Source organism: Bubalus bubalis, chromosome 15 (genome assembly GCF_019923935.1).
Source record: "Bubalus bubalis isolate 160015118507 breed Murrah chromosome 15, NDDB_SH_1, whole genome shotgun sequence".
Taxonomy (NCBI): Eukaryota; Metazoa; Chordata; class Mammalia; order Artiodactyla; family Bovidae; genus Bubalus; species Bubalus bubalis.
The window spans coordinates 538,910-565,475 of record NC_059171.1 but is presented as its reverse complement, the minus strand read 5'-3'; the positions used below and the strand labels follow the sequence as shown (position 1 = coordinate 565,475).

Sequence of the window (26,566 nt, the reverse complement as noted above, 5' to 3'; positions counted from 1 at the left end):
CCATCTTCCTGTCCACTAGGGCATTCCCGGAGCCCCTGGAGTCCCTGGGGTCACAGGAAGCATGGGACCCCAAGGTGCCCTCGGACCGCCTGTGAGTATGTGGCCGCAGCCGGTCAGGACGGCTGCCCAGGCATCCTTCTGGCTTATTTTTGTGTTTAAATTGACAGCGTCTCTTGTGTCAAAATCTGTTTCCGGTATTGGACTCTCGGGGAATCCGTGAGGAAAACAGAGACTCTCCTAGGATAAAGGTTAAGATTAGACTGTGCGTATATCAGGGCTAAAGACAAATGGTCCCAACAGGGAATGATCTGCAGCTACACTTCCACTTATATATATTTACATTGTTTGTTATTCTGTATTTGGCTAAGTTAACTCAATGCATCTTTTCAAGGGTTAGGTACAATGATGTCTATTAATTAGGCCTATCTTCTGAGCAAAAAATATAAGTCTGGACAAAGTCAAGGATTAATAAGGATGGGAATAGGTTTTTCTTCCCTAAGTTGTATGAGAAAGGCAGAATTTTGCCTAAAAACACACACTAACACATAAGATGGACAGGGAAGCCTGGCGTGCTGCAATTCATGGGGTCGTGAAGAGTCAGACACGACTGCGTGACTGACCTGAACACATAAGTGAACAGTGGTGTAAATGAAAGCTCAGGGAATGAAACAAATTATTTAATTACTAGTTGTAATAATAACTATTATAATTATTAACTATAAAAAACTAATAATTATAAAATAACTAATTAATATAATTAATTGTATAATAAAAATACCATTAAACAATGTTAATTAAATGATTGATATTAATTTTAAATATTATCAATTGTTTTATTAATATCAATTATATTTTATCATATAATCTATACAATGTATTTATAATTATATTATACACAAATTCTAATTAAATTAATTATATAGTATTCTTGCCTTGAGAACCCCATGAACAGTATGAAAAGGCAAAAAGATAGGACAATGAAAGATGAACTCCCCAGGTCGGTAGGTGCCCAACAGGCTACTGGAGATCAGTGGAGAAATAACTCCAGAAAGAATGAAGAGACAGAGCCAAAGCAAAAACAACACCCAGTGGTGGATATGACTGGTGATAGAAGCAAGATCCGATGCTGTAAAGAGCAATATTGCATAGGAACCTGGAATGTCAGGTCCATGAATCAAGGCAAATTGGAAGCGGTCAAACAGGAGATGGCAAGAGTGAATGTTGACATTCTAGGAATCAGCGAACTAAAATGGGCTGGAATGGGTGAATTTAACTCAGATGACCATTATATCTACTACTGGGGGCAAGAATCCCTTAGAAGAAATGGAGTAGCCCTCATAGTCAACAAAAGAGTCTGAAATGCAGTACTTGGATGCAATCTCAAAAATGACAGAATGATCTCTGTTCATTTCCAAGGCAAACCATTCAATATCATGGTAATCCAAGTCTATGCCCTGACCAGTAATGCTGAAGAAGCTGAAGTTGAACGGTTCTATGAAGACCTACAAAACCTTTTAGAACTAACACCCAAAAAAGATGTCCTTTTCACTATAGGGGACTGGAATGCAAAAGTAGGAAGTCAAGAAACACCTGGAATAACAGGCAAATTTGGCCTTGGAGCACCGAATGAAGCAGGGCAAAGGCTAACAGAGTTTTGCTAAGAGAACACACTGGTCATACCAAACACCCTCTTCGAACAACACAAGAGATTTTATACATGGACATCTCCACATGGTCAGTACTGAAATCAGATTGATTATATTCTTTGCAGCAAAAGATGGAGAAGCTCTATACGGTCAGCCAAAACAAGACCAGGAGCTGACTGTGGCTCAGATCATAAACTCCTTATTGCCAAATTCAGACTTAGATTGAAGAAAGTAGGGAAAACCACTAGACCATTCAGGTATGGCCTAAATCAAATCCCTTACGATTATACAGTGAAAGTAAGAAATTGATTTAAGGGACTAGATCTGATAGATAGAGTGCCTGATGAACTATGGATGGAGGTTCATGACATTGTACAGGAGACAGGAATCAAGACCATCCCCAAGAAAAAGAAATGCAAAAAGGCAAAATGGCTGTCTGGAGAGACTTTACAAATAGCTGTGAAAGAAGAGAAGCAAAAAGCAAAGAGGAAAAGGAAAGATATACCCATTTGAATACAGAGTTCCAAAGAATAGCAAAGAGAGATAAGAAAGCCTTCCTCAGCTATCAATGCAAAGAAGTAGAGGAAAATAATAGAATGGGGAAGACTAGAGATCTAGTCAAGAAAATTCAAGATACCAGGGGAACATTTCATGCAAAGATGGGCTCGATAAAGGACAGGAATGCTATGGACCTAATAGAAGCAGAAGATGTTAAGAAGAGGTGGCAAGAATACACAGAAGAACTGTACAAAAAGGTCTTCATGACCCAGATAATCACGATGGTGTGATCACTCACCTAGAGCCAGACATCCTGGAATGCAAAGTCAAGTGGGTGGGCCTTAGGAAGCATCACTACAAACCAAGCTAGTGGAGGTGATGGAATTCCAGTTGAGCTATTTCAAATCTAAAAGATGATGCTGTGAAAGTGCTGCACTCAATATGCCAGCAAATATGGAAACCTCAGAAGTGGCCACAGGAGTGGAAAAAGTCAGTTTTCATTCCATTCCCAAAGAAAGGCAATGCCAAAGAATGCTCAAACTACCGCACAATTGCACTCATCTCACACACTAGTAAAGTAATGCTCAAAATTCTCCAAGCCAGGCTTTAGCAGTACGTGAACCATGAACTTCCAGACGTTCAAGCTGGTTTTAGAAAAGGCAGAGGAACCAGAGATCAAATTGCCAACATCCGCTGGATCACTGAAAAGCAAGAGAGTTCCAGAAAAACATCTATTTCTGCTTTATTGACTATGCCAACGCCTTTGACTGTATGGATCACAATAAACTGTGGAAAATTCTGAACGAGATGGGAATACAAGACCACCTGACCCGCCTCTTGAGAAACCTGTATGCAGGTCAGGAAGCAAGAGTTAGAACTGGACATGGAACAACAGACTGATTCCAAATAGGAAAAGGAGTACGTCAAAGCTGTATATAGTCACCCTGCTTATTTAACTTCTATGCAGAATATATCATGAGAAACTCTGGGCTGGATGTAGCACAAGCTGGAATCAAGATTGCAGGGAGAAATATCAATAACCTCAGATATACAGATTATACCACCCTTATGGCAGAAAGTGAAGAGCTAAAGAGCCTCTTGATGAAAGTGAAAGAGGAGAGTGAAAAAGTTGGCTTAAAGCTCAACATTCAGGAAACAAAGATCATGGCATCTGGTCCCATCAGTTCATGGGAAATAGTTGGGGAAACAGTGGAATCAGCGGCTGACTATTTTTGGGGGCTCCAAAATCACTGCATATGGTGACTACAGCCATGAAATTAAAAGACACTTACTCCTTGGAAGGAGAGTTATGACCAACCTAGATAGCATATTCAAAAGCAGAGACATTACTTTGCCAACAAGGGTCCATCTAGTCAAGGCTATGGTTTTTCCAGTGGTCGTGTATGGATGTGAGAGTTGGACTATAAAGAAAGCTGAGCACTGAAGAATTGATGGTTTTGAACTGTGGTGTTGGAGAAGACTCTTGAGAGTTCCTTGGACTGCAAGGAGATCCAACCAGTCCATCCTAAATGAAATCAATCCTGAGTGTTCATTGGAAGAACTGACCTGAAACTCCAATACTTTGGCCACCTCATGCAAAGAGCTGACTCATTTGAAAAGACCCTGATGCTGGGAAAGATAGAGGGCGGGAGGAAAAGGGGACGACAGAGGATGAAGTGGTTGGATGCCATCACCGAGTCGATAGACATAAGTTTGAGTAAACTCCAGGAGTTGGTGATGGACTGGAGTGCTGCAGTCCATGGGATCACAAAGAGTCAGACACAACTGAGCGACTGAACTGAACTGAACTGAATACTTATTAATGGAACTAATTATTTTCCCATAATATCTTATGGAAAAACCTGAATGAGCTCTTTGGGCAACCCGATACCTCCCATTTTTGTGCTTCTGATCTCTCAGCTTGGATGGATGGAAAGGTCGGGGTAGGCTGGGGGAGAAGCAGATGAGCTTCGTGGGCCTGTCTCCTCGTCCGTAAAATAAGGTGGCTGCACGACAGCCTGCAAAGCCACGTTTGGCGCCTTCTGCGACCTGCAAGTTGTTGCTTCTGGCGCAGGTGTTAGCCTTCCTAGATGATGTGTGAGGCACCGAACCTGTATCCATAGACTAAAACAACTGAGACATGTCCATGTATGTACATTGCAGACGTGCTAAGAATTCATGGAACAGTGAAATCTGGAGGGTGAGAGTAGAAGTTGATGAATTGGATTTCTGCCTCCTGCTATACCAATTACCACAACCTCAAAACGACAGAAATCTCGTCTTACAGTTCTGTAGGTCAGAAGCCTGACGTCGTCTCAGTGGGTTTTAACACCGAGGTGTCAGCGTTTCCTGTCTGGAGGTTCTCGGGGAGGATCTATTTCCTTGCCTTTCGCAGCCTCTGAAGACTCCCCGCCGTCCTTGGTTTGTGGCCCACTTTGAAGTCAGCAATGTCGTCTCCCTGTTTCCCTGTGACCATATCTGCTCTGAACACAGCCTGGAAGCTTTCTTCGCTTTGAATGACCTGTGTGATTCTGTTTGGGCCACCAGGGTAATCCTCGGTAATCTCCCCAGATTACTTCAAGGTTACTACGTCACACTTCATAATCTTTTTGCCACATAAAGTAATATGGGAAGAACCCCCTGGAGACAGGAATGGCTGCCCACTCCAGTGTTCTTGCCTGGGAAATCCCATGGACAGGGGAAGCTGGCGGGCCCCAGTCCTTGAGGGTCACAGAGAGCGGGACAGGACTGAGCAACTGACGACATGTTCACAGACCCTGGGGATTAGAAATAGACACTTCGGGGGCCTTTTTCTGCCTTCTGCACTGAGCAAGACCTAACAGAAACACTGGTTTTCATTCGGAAGGAAACTCTCTCTCTCTAGCCACCCAGGTAGTCACTCTGTATTCTTAAAAGCTCATTTCCATAAAGTTGTTTTGTCCTCGGGGTCCTGTTCTAGGCTGTCAGTCACATGGTACATGAGCAGGTACCCAACATACACCAGACAGGAGCATTAAAAAATGCCTCCAGAGTTTAGCCAATACACCCTCACTTCTGCACCCCCAAAGCTCCCTTTAACAGTCATCCTAAAAAGCCGTATACTTATTCCAACTGGAAATGTAGTTACGTTGTCATTGTTCAAAACCTTTTTAGACCTTCTCTTTTCAAGTCAAGCTAGTAATGGGACACAGAAGAAGACTGGCGTGCTTTCTCCTTACATATCCTTTTTCGTTATCTCCGCTTTAGTCCACTTCCCGTAATGCGCTTGGGGAACAGGAGTTCCAGAAGACGTCCGCAGGGCTCAGAGAGCAAAGGGTTCTGGGTAAGAAAGTGTCAGAGACAGCGTATTAAATCTGTTTCTCAGAAAGTCATGAGAAATTTTAGGATGTCAAAGGCTTTGAGACAACTTGAGGTGCAACAGAAACAAACAAACAAAAAAACCCAAACTGGTTTAAATTTGGTTGGAGAATAAACAAATGCATTTGTGCAGTGTCCCTTAATCCAAGTTGACTTGATCCTAATCCTAGGGGGATGGATAGGAAAGAAGAACAGGCCCTAGAGGGTGCTTGGCAGAGGATGGTGGGTGTGTGTGAGGGGACAGAATGACCCTGAAATGCAGAAAGTAAGGAGGGCCCCACCCTGCTAACCACCTGGCCTTTTGTAGCTCTGGAGCAGACTTTAAATACGGGCTTTAAATAAATTCAAAAACAGCAGTAATTTTTTCCTGGAAATAGAACACTTGTTGATATTCCCTTCAGTTGTTATAAATCAGCAGAAAAGGGCCCTTGATGGTGGCATTTGTATCAGAGGCAGCACTGGTGTCTTCCCAAAGCCAGGGGCTCCTTGAAGCGTCCAGCCCCGAGTTTCCTAGGGACGCTGGGTGGGGAAGCCACACGCCTGCCTCCTGCCAGACGGGCTGCGCCTCACGGGGTGAAGCCTTGATTGATTTCCCATGGATGGCTGTCTAGGAAGGCAGGAGGGAGAGAGACCAAGAGAGACGCACTGCCCACTGAAAATAGTTTGTTTCCTATAGTCAGTGCCAGGAAAAGGCTGGCTTTTACTCATGCTGCCTTCAGCTGCGGACTTCCCAGGGCAGAACGTGCACTGCTGCTGGTGCGGTTGTAGCTCCGACCCGAGGCTTAAGCTCAAGGCGCCTCCCCTGCAGGAGAGCAGACAGTGAACAGCATGTGCAAGAAGGGGCCCTGAATTTAGCTGGAAGTGAATGCCGGCGGGTGGGCCCGTGTCACACCGTCCCATGAGCTCTGCATCAGAAGTCAGGAGACCTGGGTTCTAGACGTCACCCTCACATGACCTTACCTGGCTGTGTGAGCCACACTGCATAAGCTTCTTTACCTACCTTCTCAGGATGTCAGTTTCCCAATTAATTCATTCAAAAATTTTTATTGAGTAGCTATGCTGGATCATTGAAAATGAGAGTTCCAGAAAAACATCTATTTCTGCTTTATTGATGATGCCAAAGCCTTTGACTGTGTGGATCACAGTAAACTGTGGAAAATTCTGAACGAGATGGGAATACAAGACCACCTGACCTGCCTCTTGAGAAACCTGTATGCAGGTCAGGAAGCAACAGTTAGAACTGGACATGGAACAACAGCCTGGTTCCAAATAAGAAAAGGAGTACGTCAAGGCTGTATATTGTCACCCTACTTATTTAACTCATATGCAGAGTACATCATGAGAAATGCTGGGCTGGAGGAAGCACAAGCTGGAATCAAGATTGCCAGGAGAAATATCAAGAACCTCAGATATGCAGATTACACCACCCTTATGGCAGAAAGCGAAGAAGAACTAAAGAGCTTCTTGATGAAAGTGAAAGAGGAGAGTGAAAAAGTTGGCTTAAAGCTCAACATTCAGAAAACGAAGATCATGGCATCTGGTCCCATCACTTCATGGCAAATAGATGGGGAAACAGTGGAAACAGTGGCTGACTTAAAAAATCACTGCAGATGGTGACTGCAACCATGAAATTACAAGACACTTATTCCTTGGAAGGAAAGTTATGACCAACCTAGATAGCATATTCAAAAGCAGAGACATTACTTTGTCAACAAAGGTCCGTCTAGTCAAGGCTATAGTTTTTTCAGTAGTCATGTATGGATGTGAGAGTTGGACTGTGAAGAAAGCTAAGCGCCGAAGAATTGATGCTTTTGAACCGTGGTGTTGAAGACTCTTGAGAGTCCCTTGGACTGCAAGGAGATCCAACCAGTCCATCCTAAAGGAGATCAGTCCTGGGTGTTCATTGGAAGGACTGATGTCAAAGCTGAAACTCCTATACTCTGGCCACCTGATGCGAAGAGCTGATTCATTTGAAAAGACCCTGATGCTGGAAAAGATTGAGGGCAGGAGGAGAAGAGAGTGACAGAGGATGAAGTGGTTGGATGGCATCACCGACTCACTGGATATGAGTTTGAGTAAGCTCCGGGAGTTGGTGATGGACAGGGAGGCCTGGTGTTCATGGGGTCACAAGGAGTCGGACACCACTGAGCGTCTGAACTGAATGATATGGACAAGAGATGTGAGGGACAGGTAGGTGTCCATGAGGGACACAAAAGATGACCAAGATACTTTTTTACATTCATGGACAATCTAGAGAGGATGATGATTTTGTTCAGTATATAAGAGGATATAACAAAAGGCAGAAAGTGGGAACTGCCTTACAGGAAAGGCCAGAAAGTTGCTATGAAATTTCCACTGAGGGAGACAGACAGGCAGGGATACAGAGTCTACCCTGTCCCCTGAGTGGCGGGGTGGGGAGAACAGCTCCCGAGGAGGCAGCGTTTCAGTGGATCTTGGAAGACGGATGTGCTCTGCCCCCACGAAGACAGGAGGGTGGCCTCCCTCAGAGGGGGACTGTAGTGAAACTCAGACGAGCTCAGGCAAGCCCCGTGCTGCCCGTTTTCGTATTGTTTAGCGCTCGCTTCATCGCTGCTGCCACCTCTTCACCGTCACCATCAGCTCTGAGAACTCTAATCTCAAGCCCTCTTCATTGCTCTCCAAGATTGTCCCGAGACGCCCTAACGGATCCCCTGACTCCGTCTGGCGCTGGGTTGGTCCTTCCTCCAGTTGCCGCGAGAACTTCGTCGTGCAGATCTTCCTGTTGCGTCACTTCCTGTTGCGTCACTTCCTGTCTTGAGTCTCCTCACCGGACCCCGGGCAGCGGTGGGTGGGGCCCCTGTGTTCCGCCGGGTGCCGGTGGCCCTTTATTTGACTCCTCGCTTTCCCTCCAACGCGGCTCCCCAGACGCCCTGCTCGGAGCTGAGTCACCGCTTTACTGAAAGCTCTCCCAGTGTCCCTCATACCGTTTGACACCGTGTGTGCCTTGGGGGGAGCGCTTCCATTTGGGTCGCTGCTTCTCCTTTCTCCTCCTGGGGAGCTCCTGATGGTTTCTCTCTAAAACTGTGCTCTTCCGGTCTGAGGTCCCCCTCCCAGCCTTACCTCCTCTGGCGGGAGACTGCATTTCAGCTGTCAACGTCCATCTCTCCACAAACAGGAGAGTTTCTTGAGGGCAGATTTTTTTTTTTAAACCATACTCATGTTCTGTCTTACTCCTAGATCCCAGTTCAGCATCTCCAAGGGTAGAGTAAGTCCATTCCATACAAACGAGTTCCATTCTGAGAGTGCATCCGTAAATCCAGATTGTTCATGAGTCCAGCAAAGTCAGCCTAGGTACCCACCTGGCACAGTCAGCAGGATTGCTGCACTGTGATAGCTTTACAGTACTTCTCACACAAACAGTACAGAAAAACACAATAAATAAAGAAAACATGCTTAATCTTGCCATACAGTTCTGGCAAAGTGCAGTCATCCAGGACAACAGCTGGCACACGGGGCAGGCGTCAAGTGAGCAGGAGAGGGTACTGACCGGAGGGTGGGATACGGGCGAGCTGAGGGCATCAGCCCGGGTGGGGGCGTGTGCCCCACCCACACCTGCCACTGATGGAGTGCGGGTCTGCATCTTTGCAAGTTCACAGCTTGAAGGTTCGTGCGTAGGGGACTTACCGTGCTTAATAAGCGTTTGTTAAAACAAAGAGCAAAAGTGTGATTACATTCTAGTTAGGCTGGTACTCAGGTGAGTATGAGGAGATTAGTTTTACAGACTAAGGGTCAGGCATGGAAGCTCAGATATGCAGATGACACCACCCTTATGGCAGAAAGTGAAGAGGAGCTAAAAAGCCTCTTGATGAAGGTGAAAGAGGAGAGTGAAAAAGTTGGCTTAAAGCTCAACATTCAGAAAACGAAGATCATGGCATCTGGTCCCATCACTTAATGGGAAACAGATGGGGAAACAGTGGAAAGAGTGTCAGACTTTATTTTTTTGGACTCCAAAATCACTGCAGATGGTGACTGCAGCCATGAAATTAAAAGACGCTTACTCCATGGAAGAAAAGTTATGACCAACCTAGATAGCAAATTCAAAAGCAGAGACATTACTTTGCCAACAAAGGTCCATCTAGTCAAGGCTATGGTTTTTCCAGTGGTCATGTATGGATGTGAGAGTTGGACTGTTAAGAAAGCTGAGCGCCGAAGAATTGATGCTTTTGAACTGTGGTATTGGAGAAGACTCTTGAGAGTCCCTTGGACTGCAAGGAGATCCAACCAGTCCATTCTGAAGGAGATCAGCCCTGGGATTTCTTTGGAAGGAATGATGCTAAAGCTGAAACTCCAGTACTTTGGCCACCTCATGCAAAGAGTTGACTCATTGGAAGAGACTCTGGTGCTGGGAGGGATTGGGGGCAGGAGGAGAAGGGGACGACAGAGGATGAGATGGCTGGATGGCATCACTGACTCGATGGACGTGAGTCTGAGTGAACTCCGGGAGTTGGTGATGGACAGGGAGGCCTGGCATGCTGTGTTTCATGGGGTCACAAAGAGTCGGACACGACTGACCGGCTGAACTGAACTGAACTGATGGAAGCTCAACTCTTAGAGCTGAGCTAGGGGTGTTTTGATTTTAGTTAGCAAACACCTAATATTTGGGACTTGGACCATGAGATCTTTCTTCTTTCCTTCAGCACTAAAATTCTATAAATCTATGAATGTAGCCACTGTATTTTCTTTTCTTTGCATTTCAAGTGTTCCTGAAATCAAAGGAAAATATGCCACTTTTTCTTGCCGACATCTACAGGGACTGTGTGTTTTCCATCAAAGCTTGTATTGGTGGAGTTACAGACCTTCGTTCACTCAGGAATTTTGAGTTTGTTTTTCTTTTATTTTGCAAAACGAAAAATCAAAGGAAAGACATCAGAGAAGTTGGAATAAAAAAATAATTTCTTGTCGTTCAGATATGCTCACTAAGTGTACATACGTGGTTTCCTGGAGACCACCTTGCTGTGCCCTGCAGCTACTTAGTCACAAGCATTGGGAGGCTGAGTGTGAGGAACTCAGGCCTCGTTAAACACATCAGTCTTTGCAACCAGAGGCGCCGACCCCGATGCTGTCCGTTTACCTTATCGCTCAGGCTTGCGCTGCATTTCTCTGTCCAAGTTTCAAATAGGAAGAGTTAACACATGATAGCTAGCAATGGAAACATTAAGAATATGTTGGTTCAGAAACAAAAAATATTCAAGATGAAATAGATTTTGAGAAATGACTCAAAGACTAATTATGAATGACTGGAGTGAGATTTGGGAGATGTTTGTTTGCTTTTTAAATTATTGCATTAAGAAAAATATTACCTACACTGAAATAGAAGATTCAGGCTAGCAAATGTGTTGAGCAGTGCTCTCTTTCCTGGCAGCAGTAGAGTGTACTGTGGAGGGCAAGGGTTCTGGAGCCCAACTGAATGGATTCTGGTCCCAGATTTTCCATTTTCTTATTGTGTGACCTTGGGCAAGTTATTTATCCTTTCAATGCATCACTCTCCTTATATGTAAAAAGCAGAGACGTTACTTTGCCAATAAAGTCGGTCTAGTCAAGGCTATGGTTTTTCCAGTGGTCATGTATGCATGTGAGAGTTGGACTCTAAAGAAAGTTGAACGCTGAAGAATTGATGCTTTGAAACTGTGGTGTTGGAGAAGACTCTTTTGAGAGTTCCTTGGACTACAAGGAGATCCAACCAGTCCATCCTAAAGGAGATCAGTCCTGGGTGTTCATTGGAAGGATTGATGTTGAAGCTGAAACTCTAATACTTTGGCCACCTGATGCAAAGAGCTGACTCATTGGAAAAGACCCCGATGCTGGGAGGGATTGAAGGCAGGAGGAGAAGGGGATGACAGAGGATGAGATGGCTGGATGGCATCACAGACTCAATGGACATGAGTTTGAATAAGCTCCGGGAGCTGGTGATGGACAGGGAGGCCTGGCGTGCTGCAGTCCATGGGGCGGCAAAGAGTTGGACACGACTGAGTGACTGAGCAACAAGAAAATGGAAGTAGCATCTCACAGGGTTGTTGTAAAGAGTAAATGAGCTTATCTTACAGGAGTCTTGCAGGGATTAAATGAGTTCACCTTACCAGGTGTTAGATGGCTTAAATGAGTTAATGTGCCGAGATGTTTACTTGGCACGTGGTAAAAGCAGCTTGAGTTTTAAACCACTAGTATCTACAAACAATTTCTTGGTTTATTAAAGATGAGGAACAGATGCTAATTTTTGCTGATTTTTGGTTTTGTATTGCATCGAATGCTTGAAAAGGAAGTAGGCAGCAGTCCTAGATTTATAATAAATATTTTAATTTAATATTGCACTTAGCTGAATATTCAAGTGCCTCTTTTATGGGAAAAATGGGCTAGGTGGTTTTGGAAATATAAAGTAATATAAGTTATGGTCCCCAGCATTAGCGATCTTACCATCTACATAGAGAGAAGAGAAATCTTTGTGTTAACATTGTTAAATGGGGGCTTCCCAGGTAGCAGTATGGTAAAGAACCCATCTGCCAAACAGGAGAGATAGGAGACTTCACTAGGTTTGGAAGAGCCCTTGGAGGAGGAAATGGCAACCCACTCCAGTATTCTTGCCTGGAGAATTCCATGGACAGAGGAGCCTGGCAGGCTACAGTCCATAGGGTCACAAAGAGTCTGACATGACTGAGCAACTGAGCACACACATGGTTAAATATATACAATAATAAAGATTTAGTATGAAATAGGTGGTATTTGAATTGAGTATTGCATTAGAATATTGCTGATACTCGATATATAAGATATTCGCTTAATACCTTTCTCACAAGTGTTCTGATAAAATGACTAGACCAGGTCTGCGGGAATGAGAAGTTTTACTTTTGATCAGCAGATGATAGTGGAAGTTGGGGCCACACATCAGTAACACGTCTTTGAAAGCGAGGACTCTGACTTTGTCACATGGATATCTAAGAGTCACCAGGTGACTCTGAATACAGGAAGGGCTGCTGTCGGTCAGAAGTCACTCAGCTTTCTGAACTGCATCCTGAACTGCATCAGGAGGATGAGACTCGTGGTTGTGCAGAGGATGAACTGAAGAGGAGGGTCTTTCCTTAGGGAAGCTGGCTTGAAGGAAGGTGCGAATGCCCTGGCGTGAGATGGCTGGGGCAGCAGCTGGGTGGTGGAACAGAGAGGTGGGTATGAGAGGAGCTGCGATGCCGAAGTGTGGGGGGCATTCCTCGGTGGGCCAGTGATGAAGACCCCGAGCTCCCACTGCAGGGGCTCGGATCCAGCCCCTGGTCAGGGAAGTAAGCCCTCAGGTGTCACAGGGGACGGCCAAGAGCAGCACAAAACAAAACGTGTGAGTGTGGGAGAGACAGGCGCGCGGCAAGCAGGGGAAAGAAGGACAGAGCAGGGGCGGGGCCTGGCTGCCTGCTCAGGGAGTGGGCGTGGCGCTCCTCTTGCCTCTGGAACTCCACCCTCGGGGACGCGCGTTTGTCGCCTGAATCAGCCCCAGTACAAGTATTTACACCTCTGACAGCCGCAAACAGTACAGGTCAGGGCGTTTCATTTTTCCAGAAAGCCAGTTTACCTGCACACAATGGAATGAACACGGAATTTTGATTTTGGATGACTAACTGAATAGAGATTTTTGGAAAAGAGACTGATTTGAGACCTGTTGAGATTATAGTAACAACTGGGAACAGCCTGACAGCGTGACACATTCCATCTGTAAATGGCACTTACTATCCTTCTGGTAGAGGTTATAAAAAGTGTTGTTCAGTAAATCTATTACCCTGCCTTGGAGTTGAAACAAGAAGAAATTCTTCTGAAGACACGTGTTTTGCATTATACATGTAATTTCATTGCAGAAACACTAAAAAAAAGGCCATTGTTTTTCAGCAAAAGTTTTTACAGATACGGTAAGGTTTCCTATGGGTCAAAGAGTAGCTAAGCCACAAAACAAAACAATAGTTGAGCTGGGAATTCGCGTTAATACAGGCTCACATTACCAGCGAGAATCGGGGAGAAGGCCTCACGTGCTGTTAATCCAGAATGGAGAGCAGGGTGAAGAGCTAGCATTTCACAAATTCCACCTTTCACTTGAGCTCTGAGGTTGGAAGATGTTTTCCTTTCTGTGAGAGATATGCTTTCAAAAATGAAAACCATGTCTCTTCGCAGCAGAGATTTGTGACATCGATTGCGCAGCATCAGGAGAGAGAGGCGTTTCCTGTGAAAAGATGTGAATGATTTAGCCAGTGACACTGTATTACAAGGCAGTATTGCAGCAGGACCCCAATTTTGTGTTCACGCTACTGTGACTTTGCATTCAGAGACTGGGCGAGTAAAATGTTTAAAATGTCTGTAGGACCGCAGTGGAGACCTGGACGCAGAGAAGAGACTGATGGACACGAGGGGCGGGAAGGGAGGAGAGAGCGGGGCAGACGGAGCGAGTCACACGGACGCTTACACTAGCGTGTGTTAAACAGATCGCAGTGGGAAGTTGCTGTGTGACCCAGGGAACTCAAACCCGGTTCCGTAAATCCTGGAGGGCTGGGATGGGGAGGGCGGTGGGAGGGGCTTCAGGAGGTGGGGGACACATGTCTACCTTCACCGCTTCATGTTGATGTATGGCAGAGACCAGCACAACATTGTAAAGCAGTTATCCTTCAATTACAAATAAATAAATTTAAATAAATGGATAATCAACAAGGAAACACAACACAACACAGAGACGTTGCTGCTTGGCGGGATGACAGGCTGCTATTTGTTTATTCCTGTGGCTGCGTGTCTACTCTCGCTGCAGAATGATGAGCGCTAAGGAAAACCTCGTCGCACAATCAGAAAAGACGCGCGATCATTAGGCTTGGCTGAGTGCAGCATCCTAACTCGACAATTTACAATTTTGCAGGGTGTCCCTGGAGCAAAGGGAGAGAGGGGAGAGAGGGTGAGTATCTCTTAGCTGTGTAGCTTTGTCCGGGAGCCTGGCGAGGGAGGGCGGTTCTCTGTCCGGGTCAGTCATCGCTTCACTACCCGCCCCCACCACCCCAGCTTATCCGACTGTGAGCACCTTTTCAAGCGGATCCGCCCCACGGCTGGAGGTCAGGCCAGCTGGCTTCTCGTTGCAGCTCTGCTAGTCCAGCTAGGTGATCTGAAGCATTTGTTTAGGGATGAAACTGAGAGGGTCACTCATTTAACTCACAGAGTGGATTTAATGAAGACATTATACTGAGGATGGGAAAGGTTTCAGAGAAGTAAACGCTCTGCTCAAAACGCCAAGCGGTAAATCAAGGCTTGCGTGTTTCCGATATCGGCACCCAGGGAAACAATGACGTGCGGGGTCAGAGCACTGGCTGTGAGACTTAAAACAAGTTATTTCAGGGGCCTTTTCTCTCCTTTGAGAAACTGTGCCGCTGCTCAGATAATCGTGCAGTCTCTTCTGATAGACGCAGTGGTGACCTTGGGCTCACCCGATGACCCGGTGAAAACTTGGTTTGTAAGTTTTTAACTCGATAAATGGATTTAGCATCTTTCCTCTGGTTGCTATTAGTATTCAATAAGCCACTGCTTGAGAAAGTGCCATATTTTATAAGCTCTAAAGAGTGATAAAGAAGGCATTAAATAATATATAGTTAATGGGTTTGTTTCAAACACTTAAATGGTTTTAGAATCTGGGGCCGGAAGTGCGTACTTGAGCGTCTTAGTCGGACGCGGGCTCTCAGGAGCCTCGCACGGCGCGTGTGGGGTGCCCCCGCCTTCCCTGTGTGCGCGGTGGGCCATCCTGCCTGTTGCTCGGCAGCGAAGGGCCCGGTGGCAACAGTGGGTCAAGTCCCAGCTCCCTCCTGGAGGTCCTGCCACGGGCTGGTCCGCGGCCGGTAGTCAGGGGTCTGCTTTTCCTCTCCTCCAGGGCGACCTTCAGTCTCAAGCCATGGTGAGAGCGGTGGCACGCCAGGTGTGCGAGCAGCTCATCCAGAGTAAGTGCGCCGTAGTCACCAATGCCCGCTGCTTCTCGGCCAAATGGAAATTCGCCTTTTGCACAAGTATAAACTCAGCATTGTCTTGGTGCAGACCCACTAGCTTTACAACTGGCCATCACTGACCCACCTGAGGTCACTACCTCTTTAGATGTAATCTCATTACAGATTACCCTGGCCTTCTACAGCGATGATGCAGACGCCAGATTCCTCTCTGCTGTTTGTCTGGAAGCTCCCTGTTCGCCCGTATAGGTTTAACTTGACTTCCCAGATCAAATCTTCTATTTCTTATTCATCTCTCCAAATGAATCTTTTTCATCAAGTGCTAAGGACTTGAAAGCTGCCAAACTGAGGCAGCAGAACTTGCCTCCCAATCTCCAGACTTAAATCAATATCTCTTTCTTATCCTTTTCTTTGGTTAGCCCAAGGCCCTTCTCTGTAAGACTTATGCCATAAAAGACAAACACAGAAGCACACGCACACGTGGGTACCAGCCTCACGTGGCGTTTGACGGGATCCTCGGGTCCACGCCAAAAACTGCACTGGAGCACTCTTTACGTCACGCCTGTCCCATTTCTTCACCTTAAACCTGAACTTTCCCTCTAGTTTAAATGCTCCCTCTATTTTAACTTTAGTGCATTTTATGTTATATAGTACACTAGTGTGTGAGAGATAAGAGAATTTACAAGTGAAACTACTTAAATTTAATACCAAAATAAGAATCTCTGAAACCACAATTAATTAAGAAGGGAAACTGAACATTAAGTAGAATATGTCTGCAGCTAACCTGTGTCTTGGATTATTTTGTAGGTTTCTCATTGCAAGTATACACTGTAAATGGGTACAGAATTGTTTTAAGGAAACTAAGGGTTAAATCCCTATATGACTCATTGACCATAACATAAGGACTATATCACAATAGTTACTGTCTTATTCCACTTTGGAATAGAAATGTTATGTGGATATGTGATTGTTTGAAATGTGGCCTAAAAATTGAGATTTCAAAATCCAGTTTTCCCCTCAGGAATTGTTAGATTCCTGTGAATAATTTCTCGGAAACCAGCGGGGTTATACCAGAGCTGAAACAGGCCTGTAAAACGGGGAGGGCCTGCCTGTCAACGTCCTTGTCGGAGAATAACACGGCAGAGACTGGATGTGGCCCCATGAGCACAGCTCAGCCTCCCCAGAGCCGCATCTCTGTCATCTGAACTTTATCTTTCCTCCCTTCAGCTCTGCCTCAGAGCTTGGTTACCATGTGTCTTATAATTCCTCACTTGCTCGGTTATCTGTTTTTTAGTCCAGAGCTAATCAGAAGAATTATGCTAGGAAAGGTTGAACTGTGTGAGGTTCCAGTGTTGACCTCTGGAGAAGTAGTGGAGGACGGCCCCTTCATCAGAGCAGGAAGCTGAAACAGCAGAGGCGGAAACGTCTGCTCCTACCCCGACTTTCATGAATGTGCCTCCTGGTGGGCCTGCGTCATCAGCCACCCAGTCCTAATGGCCGTCCTGCTCCCAGGCTTAAGAAGGCATTGACCATATCTTAGAAATCATCCCTCTAGAAATGGTTGCCATTCCTTATTAGGGTTGGATATTTAAAAAGGAATAAATAATAGTCATTTGGAAAATTCACTTCTGTAGGGAAATGTTGTCTACTGATGATGCTGGGAAAATGGGGAATTATGATATCAAATATTTTCTCAGTTTTTACTTGTAATTATTAACATCCATTCTTACAGGCTCAACTAAGTTAAGGGATAATGAGAGAAAGCCAAATTAAAAAAAAATAATAAAGCTAGTGAGAGTTTCTGCAGCTGGGACTCAAGTAAAGGTTTCTGCAAAAAGGCTTGGCAATGAAGAGATGAGTTGAAACACAGCACTTGTCTGGGGATTTGTGAGCAAGAGGGTGGGGCAGGCTTTGTGGGTTGGGAAAAAACAAATCATTTGGGTGGAAATTGCTGGAGAAAAGGGGCTGCTGGGTGAGGGTTTAGGGGTCAGATAAATGTTGGGGGTAAAGATAAAATTTATGACCTCTGCTCAGTGATACTTACTGAGATGCTGACGTGAGCTGTGGAATTCCAAATGCATGAGATGGAATTTGAACACAGTCCAGCTGCTAATATCATCCAAAGGGAAATGCAGAATCTTTTCATTTGGAAATCAACTTATTTCAGAGGGATGTGCCTCATGCCTTGGTGGGTGTCTAACAGAATTGTTCGGAGCCTTGACAAATAGCACGTCCAGTTCTCCCATTGCACGTATGACCGTTCATCGGATGCTGTCTTTGTCCTTCCCGTCTCAGGTCACATGTCCAGGTACACGGCCATCCTTAACCAGATTCCCAGCCACTCGTCATCAGTGCGGACCATCCAGGGGCCTCCTGGAGAGCCTGGGAGGCCGGGGTCCCCGGGAACCCCTGGTGAGCAAGGACCCCCAGGTGCCCCGGGCTTCCCAGGAAATGCAGGTGTGCCGGGCTCGCCAGGAGAGCGAGGTAAGCGGGCCGTGCCTCTCGCTGGGTGTGCTGACACGGGGGTAGCAGGTGAGCTCATGCAGGGACAGCATTCCAAAGAATGGACTAAATTAATTCTGCCCCATCTATTCTCCAGCTTCTTGTTTGTTTATCCCCAATATTGAGAAAGTTGAGTAAGCTACAACGTGTTTATTAATAAAGCTTGCATGCAGAAGGAGGACTAGAACTCCCAATTCACCTCTAAGAAGCTTTTGAGCTAGTGAGAGAAAGGTGTCCTCTCTGGATGGATGAATTAAAAAACTATGCCCTAGCCAGGTAGAATTAGAAAATGCTTCATCTGGACAGATGTAGCGTCACACATATGTGTCAACTGAAACAATGAAAGAAGCACAACCTCACGAGAGCTGTTTATCTGGCAGATCTGCTGAGGACTTAAGCCCCGGGCACAGCCCCTCAGGTTCCTCTAGGGACGGCTCCAAACAGGGGAGGGAGGAGCCAGCTATACACGCCAGGTTTGTTTTGGCAACGAAAGCCGGGTAGTGGGAGCATCAAACGATGACTGTTAATTAAAGAAAAACTGGCATCTCAAACGAATGAATTTAGCACTTGTCTACGAATGTGAAGATGCAAGAGTCTGGGCTCACTGAAACCACTGCTTTGATGTGAACCTTGTCTCTCTGTGGCTCGTATTCTGTTCTTTCCCATCCCTCATCGCCCCAGCGTGCACTGTTGGGGCGGCTCTGGGGGCCGCTGGCCTGATGGGCGCAGCGTTGTTTGTTGATGTTGCCAGCAGCATTCTCTGTCCTCCTGTGTCGTGGCAAGTAGAGAGCTCGCTTTCCAGGGCTGGTGCTTTTTATGTGCAGTGCCCATACTAGGCAACAGTCAATAGCAGCCTCGAGGTAAGACGTGAGTCATATCAACTCAATGATTCAGATGTGCCTACAGAGACCATGCTGATTCTAAGCTTCAAATGAAATAGACGTTTAATCTGTTTGTGGCTCATCTTCCTATAACATGAGGCGGTATTTTATTTAATAGTTCTGTGGGTCAATGTTTAATTTTTTCTACTTAAGTTTCTTTCTAATAGAGATCCTCCTCAGCCTTTTCTTCCACCCTTTCCAGGTCTCAGCAGTATTGTGCAATGTAGTAATGGACTCTTTTGATCGAATTTCACTCAGTTCTGTAATTGACCAAGATCTCTCACTCCAGAAGCAGATCAGATCAAAGAGATGTGGGAGAATGGGGTTCCCGATTAACCACAAAGAGGCGATAGGAAGACTTTCACACTTTCTAGAACACGGTTTTATAGAATGCAGATCCAGAGAAAAGCTGCCTAGTGAGACCTGCTCTATGAGTCATATTGCTTTAATGAGATGGGTTGGATATACTCCTTTGCTCAAATGTGGGATGCAAAATGCAGATTACAGAGATAATATTTCATGTTGATTCTTGATCCATGCCAACAGGCCAGGTGCGTTTCTGCCTCTGCACTTTTGGACACATTGTTCTTCCCACTTCTGGAAATGTCCTTCCTTTTCCCTGTCTTATGTGTTTCTTACTCTTAGTTCGAGATTCAGCTTAACCCCTGTCACATGCATAAAGTTTCTGCTGATGGTTCTAGACGCACAAATGTCGCCGCCCCCTGAATGCCATGCCCGTTTCAGCTGTCATCACATGTTAGTGAGCAGCGTGATTGCAGAAAGCCGGGGTCAGGTGTGAACTGCTCTGCAATAACAGGTCCTCACTAGATCATCGTTGCGTGATCGCAACCCAGTTCTGCTTTTCCTTTCCGAAAAGTTTTCCCGTGCCAGGGCACTAAATCAGCAGATGCAGAGAAGGACATAATTTCCTCACGGAATGCCAGCGATCTGGCAGCCGGGACGGTGGCCATCTCTGTCAGCAGGACGCCCTCCAGGGTGTGGGTGATGGACCGGCTGTGACTCAGGGAGCACAGGGCCGGCTGAGTCACCCGGCAAGGCACAGGTTGTCTTTGTTCTTTTTGGAAGTCCTGTCCTCGTTCTTGCCAGACTGTCTTTCCTGCTCTGCAAGAACACCTGAGTGCTGGAAACAGAGGAAACCTCGGCCGGGGTCCTCAAATAGCGGCCCAGACAACCCTTGAAATATGACTTTCTGCACTGGAATTTTCTGACACATATGCATATATTCCTAAAGAGTGTGGTAAACACACAGAGTCCTGAGTTTCACAACCACACGTGGGGTGGGGGGTGGACAGTCAGACAGCGAGAGGTGCTCTTTGAGCATGAGGGAAGGCGGGCTCATCCTTTCCTTTACTTATCTGTTTGTTTCTGGCTGAGCTGGCTGAGCTGGGTCTTCGCTCCCGCGGGGCCCTCTCTCTGGTTGGGGTGCGCGGGCTTCTCCTTGCGGCTCTCTTGTCGTGGAGCGTGGGCTCCAGGCTCACGGACTTCAGTTGTTGTGGCTCATGGCTCTAGAGAGCAGACTCTGCAGTTTGGGTCACTGCTCCGTGGCATGTGGGATCTTCCCTGATCAGGGACCAAACCTGCATCTCCTGCACTGAGAGGCAGGTTCTTCACCACTGGACCTCCAGGGAAGCCCGGGAAGCTGATGTTGGTTGATCACCAGCTGGGGGTGTGTGCTTTGGGGTGTAAGGTTGGGGTTTATAAGCCAACATCCAGAGAACTCTTCATTCCCAGCAAAGTATTTCAATCCCATTGCAACTGGGATTTGTGGTTGCAAGGAGAACAATAATTTAAAAAAGGAATTATTGAAGTTTTGTTGACTTACCATATTTTGTTAGTTTCAGGTGTACAGCAAAGTGATTCATATTTTGATATTAGCCTTGTGATCCAAGTACTCGGGAAAGATTGATACAGAAAAATGTCTGCCTTTCCACTAAATCAAAACAGTCACATTTCAAAACCAAAGAAATTTCAGCAATCTTTTCACCTTTGCATTTTATATAAAAAAGAAGCATAAGAAGATATTGAGGTCCCAAGAGGCTGGAAGTCAACCAGTGTTAGGACTGGAAATGAAAAACAGGGATCATGTTTGAGATTTTTTTCTGTGTAAAATATGATTATCTCTATACCCTAGAGTACTATTTTAAAGGACACTATATTATAAAGGGTAAAAATAAGTATCATTTGTAGGCAGTTTATTAGGCAAGTAATAAGCTACAAAAGAAAGACTAAAAGAAATGTGGATGTTGAAACTGGCATAGCATTGCATGGAACCTCTTTCTGCTGAATCTTCATTAAAAAAAAAGCACGACTCTTGTACACGCTGCTGCTGCTAAGTCGCTTCAGTCGTGTCCAACTCTGTGCGACCCTATGGACACCTACTGTATTCAAAATGGATAACCAGCAAGGACCTGTTGTAGAGCACATAGAACTCTACTTAATGTTGTGTTGCAGTCTGGATGGCAGAGGGTTGGGGAGAATGGATACATGTATATCCATGGCTGAGTCCCTTCTCTGTTCACCTAAATCTTCCATGACACTGTTAATTGGCTATACCCTAATACAAAATAAAAAGTTTAAAGTTTGAAAAAAAAATCATGACTCCATTGACTTTGGCTAATTTTTCATCAGCAGTGCTCCATTCGATTTCTCTACTCTAATTTTTTGAAAGGTTTTTCAAACTTTAAAGTATAATGTGCAAGAAGAAATGCATTTTACATCATGCCACGGTGGGCATGTGCGTATGCGTGCGTTCAAACGTACACGACTGAGGCAAATAGAAATAAAACTTCCCTTACTGTTGTTTCCTGCTTTTTGTTTGTTAAAAGGCTGAAGGGCATCGTGGAGAACTCTCTTCAACACTCTAATAACCTATATGGGAAACGAATCTGAAAAAGAATAGGTATATGTATACATAAAACTAAATCACTGTGCTGTACACCTGAACCTAACACAGCATCGCAAGTCAACTATGGGGCTTCCCTGGTGGCTCAGAAGGTAAAGCGTCTGTCTGCAGTGCAGGAGACCCGGGTTCGATCCCCGGGTTGGGAAGATCCCCTGGAGAAGGAAATGGCAGCCCACTCCAGTAATCTTGCCTGGAAAATCCCATGGGCGGAGGAGCCTGGTGGACTGCAGTCCATGGGGTCGCGAAGAGTTGGACATGACTGAGCGACTTCACTTTCACTTTTCACTTTTCACTTTCATGCATTGGAGAAGGAAGTGGCAACCCACTCCAGTGTTCTTGCCTGGAGAATCCCAGGGAGTGGGGAGCCTGGTGGGCTGCTGCCTATGGGGTTGCACAGAGTCGGACACGACTGAAGTGACTTAGCAGCAGCAATAGCATTAGACAAAGAATATGCATTTTTAGAGAACAGAAATTACAAACTCTTCCTTCTATATTAGCTAGATGAAGTGATGACCATTCATGACTTTCTTTATTACCTAACAGAAGACTGTACTTTCACTCCATCTAATTGTCTTCCTTGATCTTGTTAACCCTTTATCTCCTTTACCTTAAACAAAGTATTGTTGTTGTTCAGTCACTCAGTTGTGTCCAACTCTTTGCAACCCTATGGACTGCAGCACGCCAGGCCTCCCTGTCCATCACCAACTCCTGGAGTTCACCCAAACTCATGTCCATCGAGTCGGTGATGCCATCCAACCATCTCATCCTCTGTCGTCCCCTTCTCCTCCCGCCTTCAATCTTTCTCAGCATCAGGGTCTTTTCAAATGAGTCAGTTCTTTGCATCAGGTGGACAAAGTATTGGAGCTTCAGCTTCAACATCAGTCCTTCCAATGGATATTCAGGACTGATCTCCTTTAGGATGGACTGGTTGGATCTCCTTGCAGTCCAGGGGACTCTCAAGAGTCTTCTCCAACACCACAGTTCAAAAGCATCAATTCTTCGGCACTCAGCTTTCTTTATAGTCCAACTCTCACATCCATACATGACCACTGGAAAAACCATAGTCTTGACTAGATGGACTTTTGTTGGTAAAGTAATGTCTCTGCTTTTCAATATGCTGTCTAGGTTGGTCATAACTTTCCTTCCAAGGAGTAAGTGCCTTGTAATTTCATGGCTGCAGTCACCATCTGCAGTGATTTTGGAGCCCCCAAAAATAAAGTCTGACACTGTTTCCACTGTTTCCCCATCTATTTGCCATGAAGTGATGGGACTGGATGCCATGATCTCAGTTTTCTGAATGTTGAGCTTTAAGCCAACTGTTTCACTCTCCTCTTTCACTTGCATCAAGAGGCTTTTTAGTTACTCTTCACTTTCTGCCATAAGGGTGGTGTCATCTGCATATCTGAGGTTATTGATATTTCTCTTGGCAATCTTGATTCCAGCTTGTGCTTCATCCAGCCCAATGTTTCTCATGATGTACTCTGCATATAAGCTAAATTTGGCATATTATAGTTTATTATTTCAAGAGAGGTAAAAATGCAACTGAAATACAAAATGAGATTTATGCAGCATATAGAGAAGGTGCTGTGACTGACTGAGCTGCTGAAAGGAGCTGATGGAGTTTCGGGCTGAAGATGTGTCTCTGGGTCGGCTTCAGGGGGGGTCGACCAGTTGAATTGACAATGGTCAAATCAAGACATTCACTGAGAACAATCAGCTTTATCCTGGGGTTGCCCAGGTGGTTCAGTGGTAAAAACCTGCCTGCTAGGGCAGGAACACAACAGACGCGGTTCAATCCCTGGGTCAGGAAGATCCCCTGGAGAAGGACACGGCAACCCACTCCAGTGTTCCTTCCTGGAGAATCCCATGGGCAGAGGAGCCTGGCAGGCTACAGTTCATGAGGTTGAAAAGAGTCAGACACAACACAGCACAGATAAAATATTATATCACTTGAGAGATAGCCGACATAATCAAAATATCCAAATCAAGCGTTGAAAATCATTTGCATCAGCTTGGTTATGTTAATCACTTTGATGATTGGGTTCCACGTAAGTAAGAAAAAAGCCTTCTTGACCCTATTTCTGTATGTGATTATCCACTGAGACATAGTGAAAATGTTACATTTGTAAAACAAATCATGACAGGCGATAAAAAATGAATACTGTACAATAACATGAGACAGAAGAAATTGTGGGGCAAGTGAAACTAACCAGCACCAACCACACCAAAGGCTGGTTTTCATCCAAAAAAGATGATGTTGTGTATATGGTGAGATTGGAAAGGAGTCTACCATGAGCTCCTGAAAAACCAAAGGATTAATTCCAACAAGTACTGTTCCCAATTAGACCAACTGAAAGCAGCACTCAACGAAAGCCCCCAGAATCAGTCAAGAATGTCCGTCAGGATAACACAGTACTGCATGCCTCTTCGATGACCAGGCGAAAACTATCATAGCTTGGCTGGGAAGTTCTGATTCATCCGCTGTATTTACCAGACATTGCACTTTTGGATTTCCATTTATTTCAGTCTTTACCAAATTCTGTTAATGGAAAAAATTTCAATTCCCTGGAAGACTGTAAAAGGCACCTGGAGCAATTCTTTGCTCAAAAAGATAAAAAACAGTTTTGGGAAGATGGAATTATGAAGTTGCCTGAAACATGGCAGAAGGTAGTGGAACAAAATGGTGAATACATTCAATAAAGTTCCTGGTGAAAGAGAAAAATATGTCTTTTATTTCTATTGGTACTTGAACACCAAAGGAACTTTTTGGACAACCCACAAATGTTCATAAGATTGTGTGGAACAGTCTCTAGCTGCCTTCTTGCATAGACTCTAACAGACAGAGGGTCCTTGGGGTTAAGGATTCACAGGGAGCCTGCAGCTCACGTTGTTGACCCAAAGCTTAAACTGCAGGAGTGGTTGTTGTTTAGTCACTCAGTCATGTCCCCTGTACGACCCCATGGACTGCAGCCCACCAGGCTCTTGTGTCCATGGGATTTCCCAGGCAAGAATACTGGAGTGGGTTACCATTTCCTTCTCCAGGGGATCTTCCTGACCCAGGGATCGAATCCACATCTCTTGCATTGGCAGGCAGATTCTTTAGCGCTGAGCCACCAGGGAAATCCAAAACACTCCCATGAGACTTGGCTAGCTGCTGCATCCAGAGTTGGAGGGGCTCTGTTTGCATCGCAGAAGCAAACCTGAGGCAGTTGCGCTGCTCGCCTGCTTTCTCACCTCGCTCACACTGTGTTGTTACCTTATGTCAAAGAAAAGCGATTCCTCCAAGGGCTAAATTTTTGCTGCCTTTCCTCATTAAACCCTGCACCATCTCCAGGTAAACGGCTCTGTATCCTGGCTTCCAAAATTCAGCAAGTGGAGCGGATCAGCTCTGAGTTTCTTCTGTTGGTTCCTGAACTGTGGCAGTTGAGTCCTGACTACCTCACTCTCCAATCACAGCCTTGTATGATTCTAACTAGATCCTCCTGACAACTCAATGTCTAATTCCGATCTCTGGATGTCATTCCCAGATGACCGTTCTGTTTACTTCCTTATTCCGTGTATTCAGGTGTTCACTATCTGCACTAGGATCTTGAACCATCTAGAAACCCAGATAACAATTAAATTCAGTGGTCTAGAGTCCACAAAATTTAGTTTCTTTCTTTCCCTGAAAAGGACGGGGATTTCCTGATTTCTGTCTCATGCAGTTACTTCAGTTTCCATGGCTCTCCAAAACGTATCAGAGTAGAGGAACCTTCCAGCTAAAGATTTTCATTTTTAGATTGTGTATCCATAATAGCTGGAATTCATAGCTGGTTTACTTTTTATGATAAATCAACAAATATTTATGAAATGCAAGGTTTACGTAAGACTCTTGGCGGGGCAGGGTGTGAGATAATATGATTATTTATGGCTTTTGCTGGTTAGGCATCAAGTGCGTCTGCCAATATCGTGCTGTGTCCCGTATACACAGGCTCCTTTGGATAAAACAAGCTATAGACTTTGATAAGAAGCAATGCTGCGCTCATTCCTGTGTGGCAGCCTGGGTGGGTGGGGCGTCTGGGGAGAGTGGACACGTGTGTGTGAAAGGAGAAGAAAGAGGCAGTGGTGCCATTGATTTCATCAGGTCAGGCGCTCAGTCGTGTCTGGCTCCTTGCGACCCCATGAATCACAGCACGCCAGGCCTCCCTGTCCATCACCGACTCCCGGAGTTCACTCAGACTCATGTCCATCCAGTCGGTGATGCCATCCAGCCATCTCATCCTCTGTCGTCCCCTTCTCCTTCTGCCCCCAATCCCTCCCAGCATCAGAGTCTTTTCCAATGAGTCAGCTCTTCGCATGAGGTGGCCAAAGTACTGGAGTTTCAGCTTCAGCATCATTCCCTCCAAAGAAATCCCAGGGCTGATCTCCTTCAGAATGGACTGGTTGGATCTCCTTGCAGTCCAAGGGACTCTCAAGAGTCTTTGGCAAGTACTTAATAAACTGTCAGTTGCTTAGTACATTATTAATGCTCATAAAAATTTTATGAGATCAGTACTAGCCTGTTTTCGGTGAGGAAACTGAGGCTCAATGAGATGGTCAGTTGTCACAAAAGCCACCTGCTGGACAGCAGGGGCCAGAATTCAAATCCAGATGTGTGTGGTTGCAGAGTAACCACCTGAGCCTGTGCCCCCTGTCCTGTCGTCGCTGTGAATTCGCTGTGTAGCGGGGTTTTCCCAGCGGAGGCCAGAGCCCTGCAGGGTTTGGTGAACCCGGCTTCATTATTGCCCCTAATGTCCATAACTC

At 45.5% G+C, this 26,566-nt stretch overlaps 1 protein-coding gene across 6 annotated transcripts in view; it reads left to right on the top strand.

Annotated features, from left to right (window-relative positions):
* Nucleotides 1-26,566, top strand: part of COL14A1 (collagen type XIV alpha 1 chain) — a 229,315-nt gene that overhangs the window by 183,772 nt on the left and 18,977 nt on the right. For all 6 annotated transcript variants that reach the window (XM_006074691.4, XM_044928491.2, XM_044928490.2 and 3 more), the window contains exons 42-45: nt 20-91; nt 14,413-14,448; nt 15,409-15,475; nt 17,774-17,962. In XM_006074691.4, coding sequence (XP_006074753.3) covers nt 20-91; nt 14,413-14,448; nt 15,409-15,475; nt 17,774-17,962 — 364 coding nt within the window. The remainder of the gene's footprint in view (nt 1-19; nt 92-14,412; nt 14,449-15,408; nt 15,476-17,773; nt 17,963-26,566) is intronic.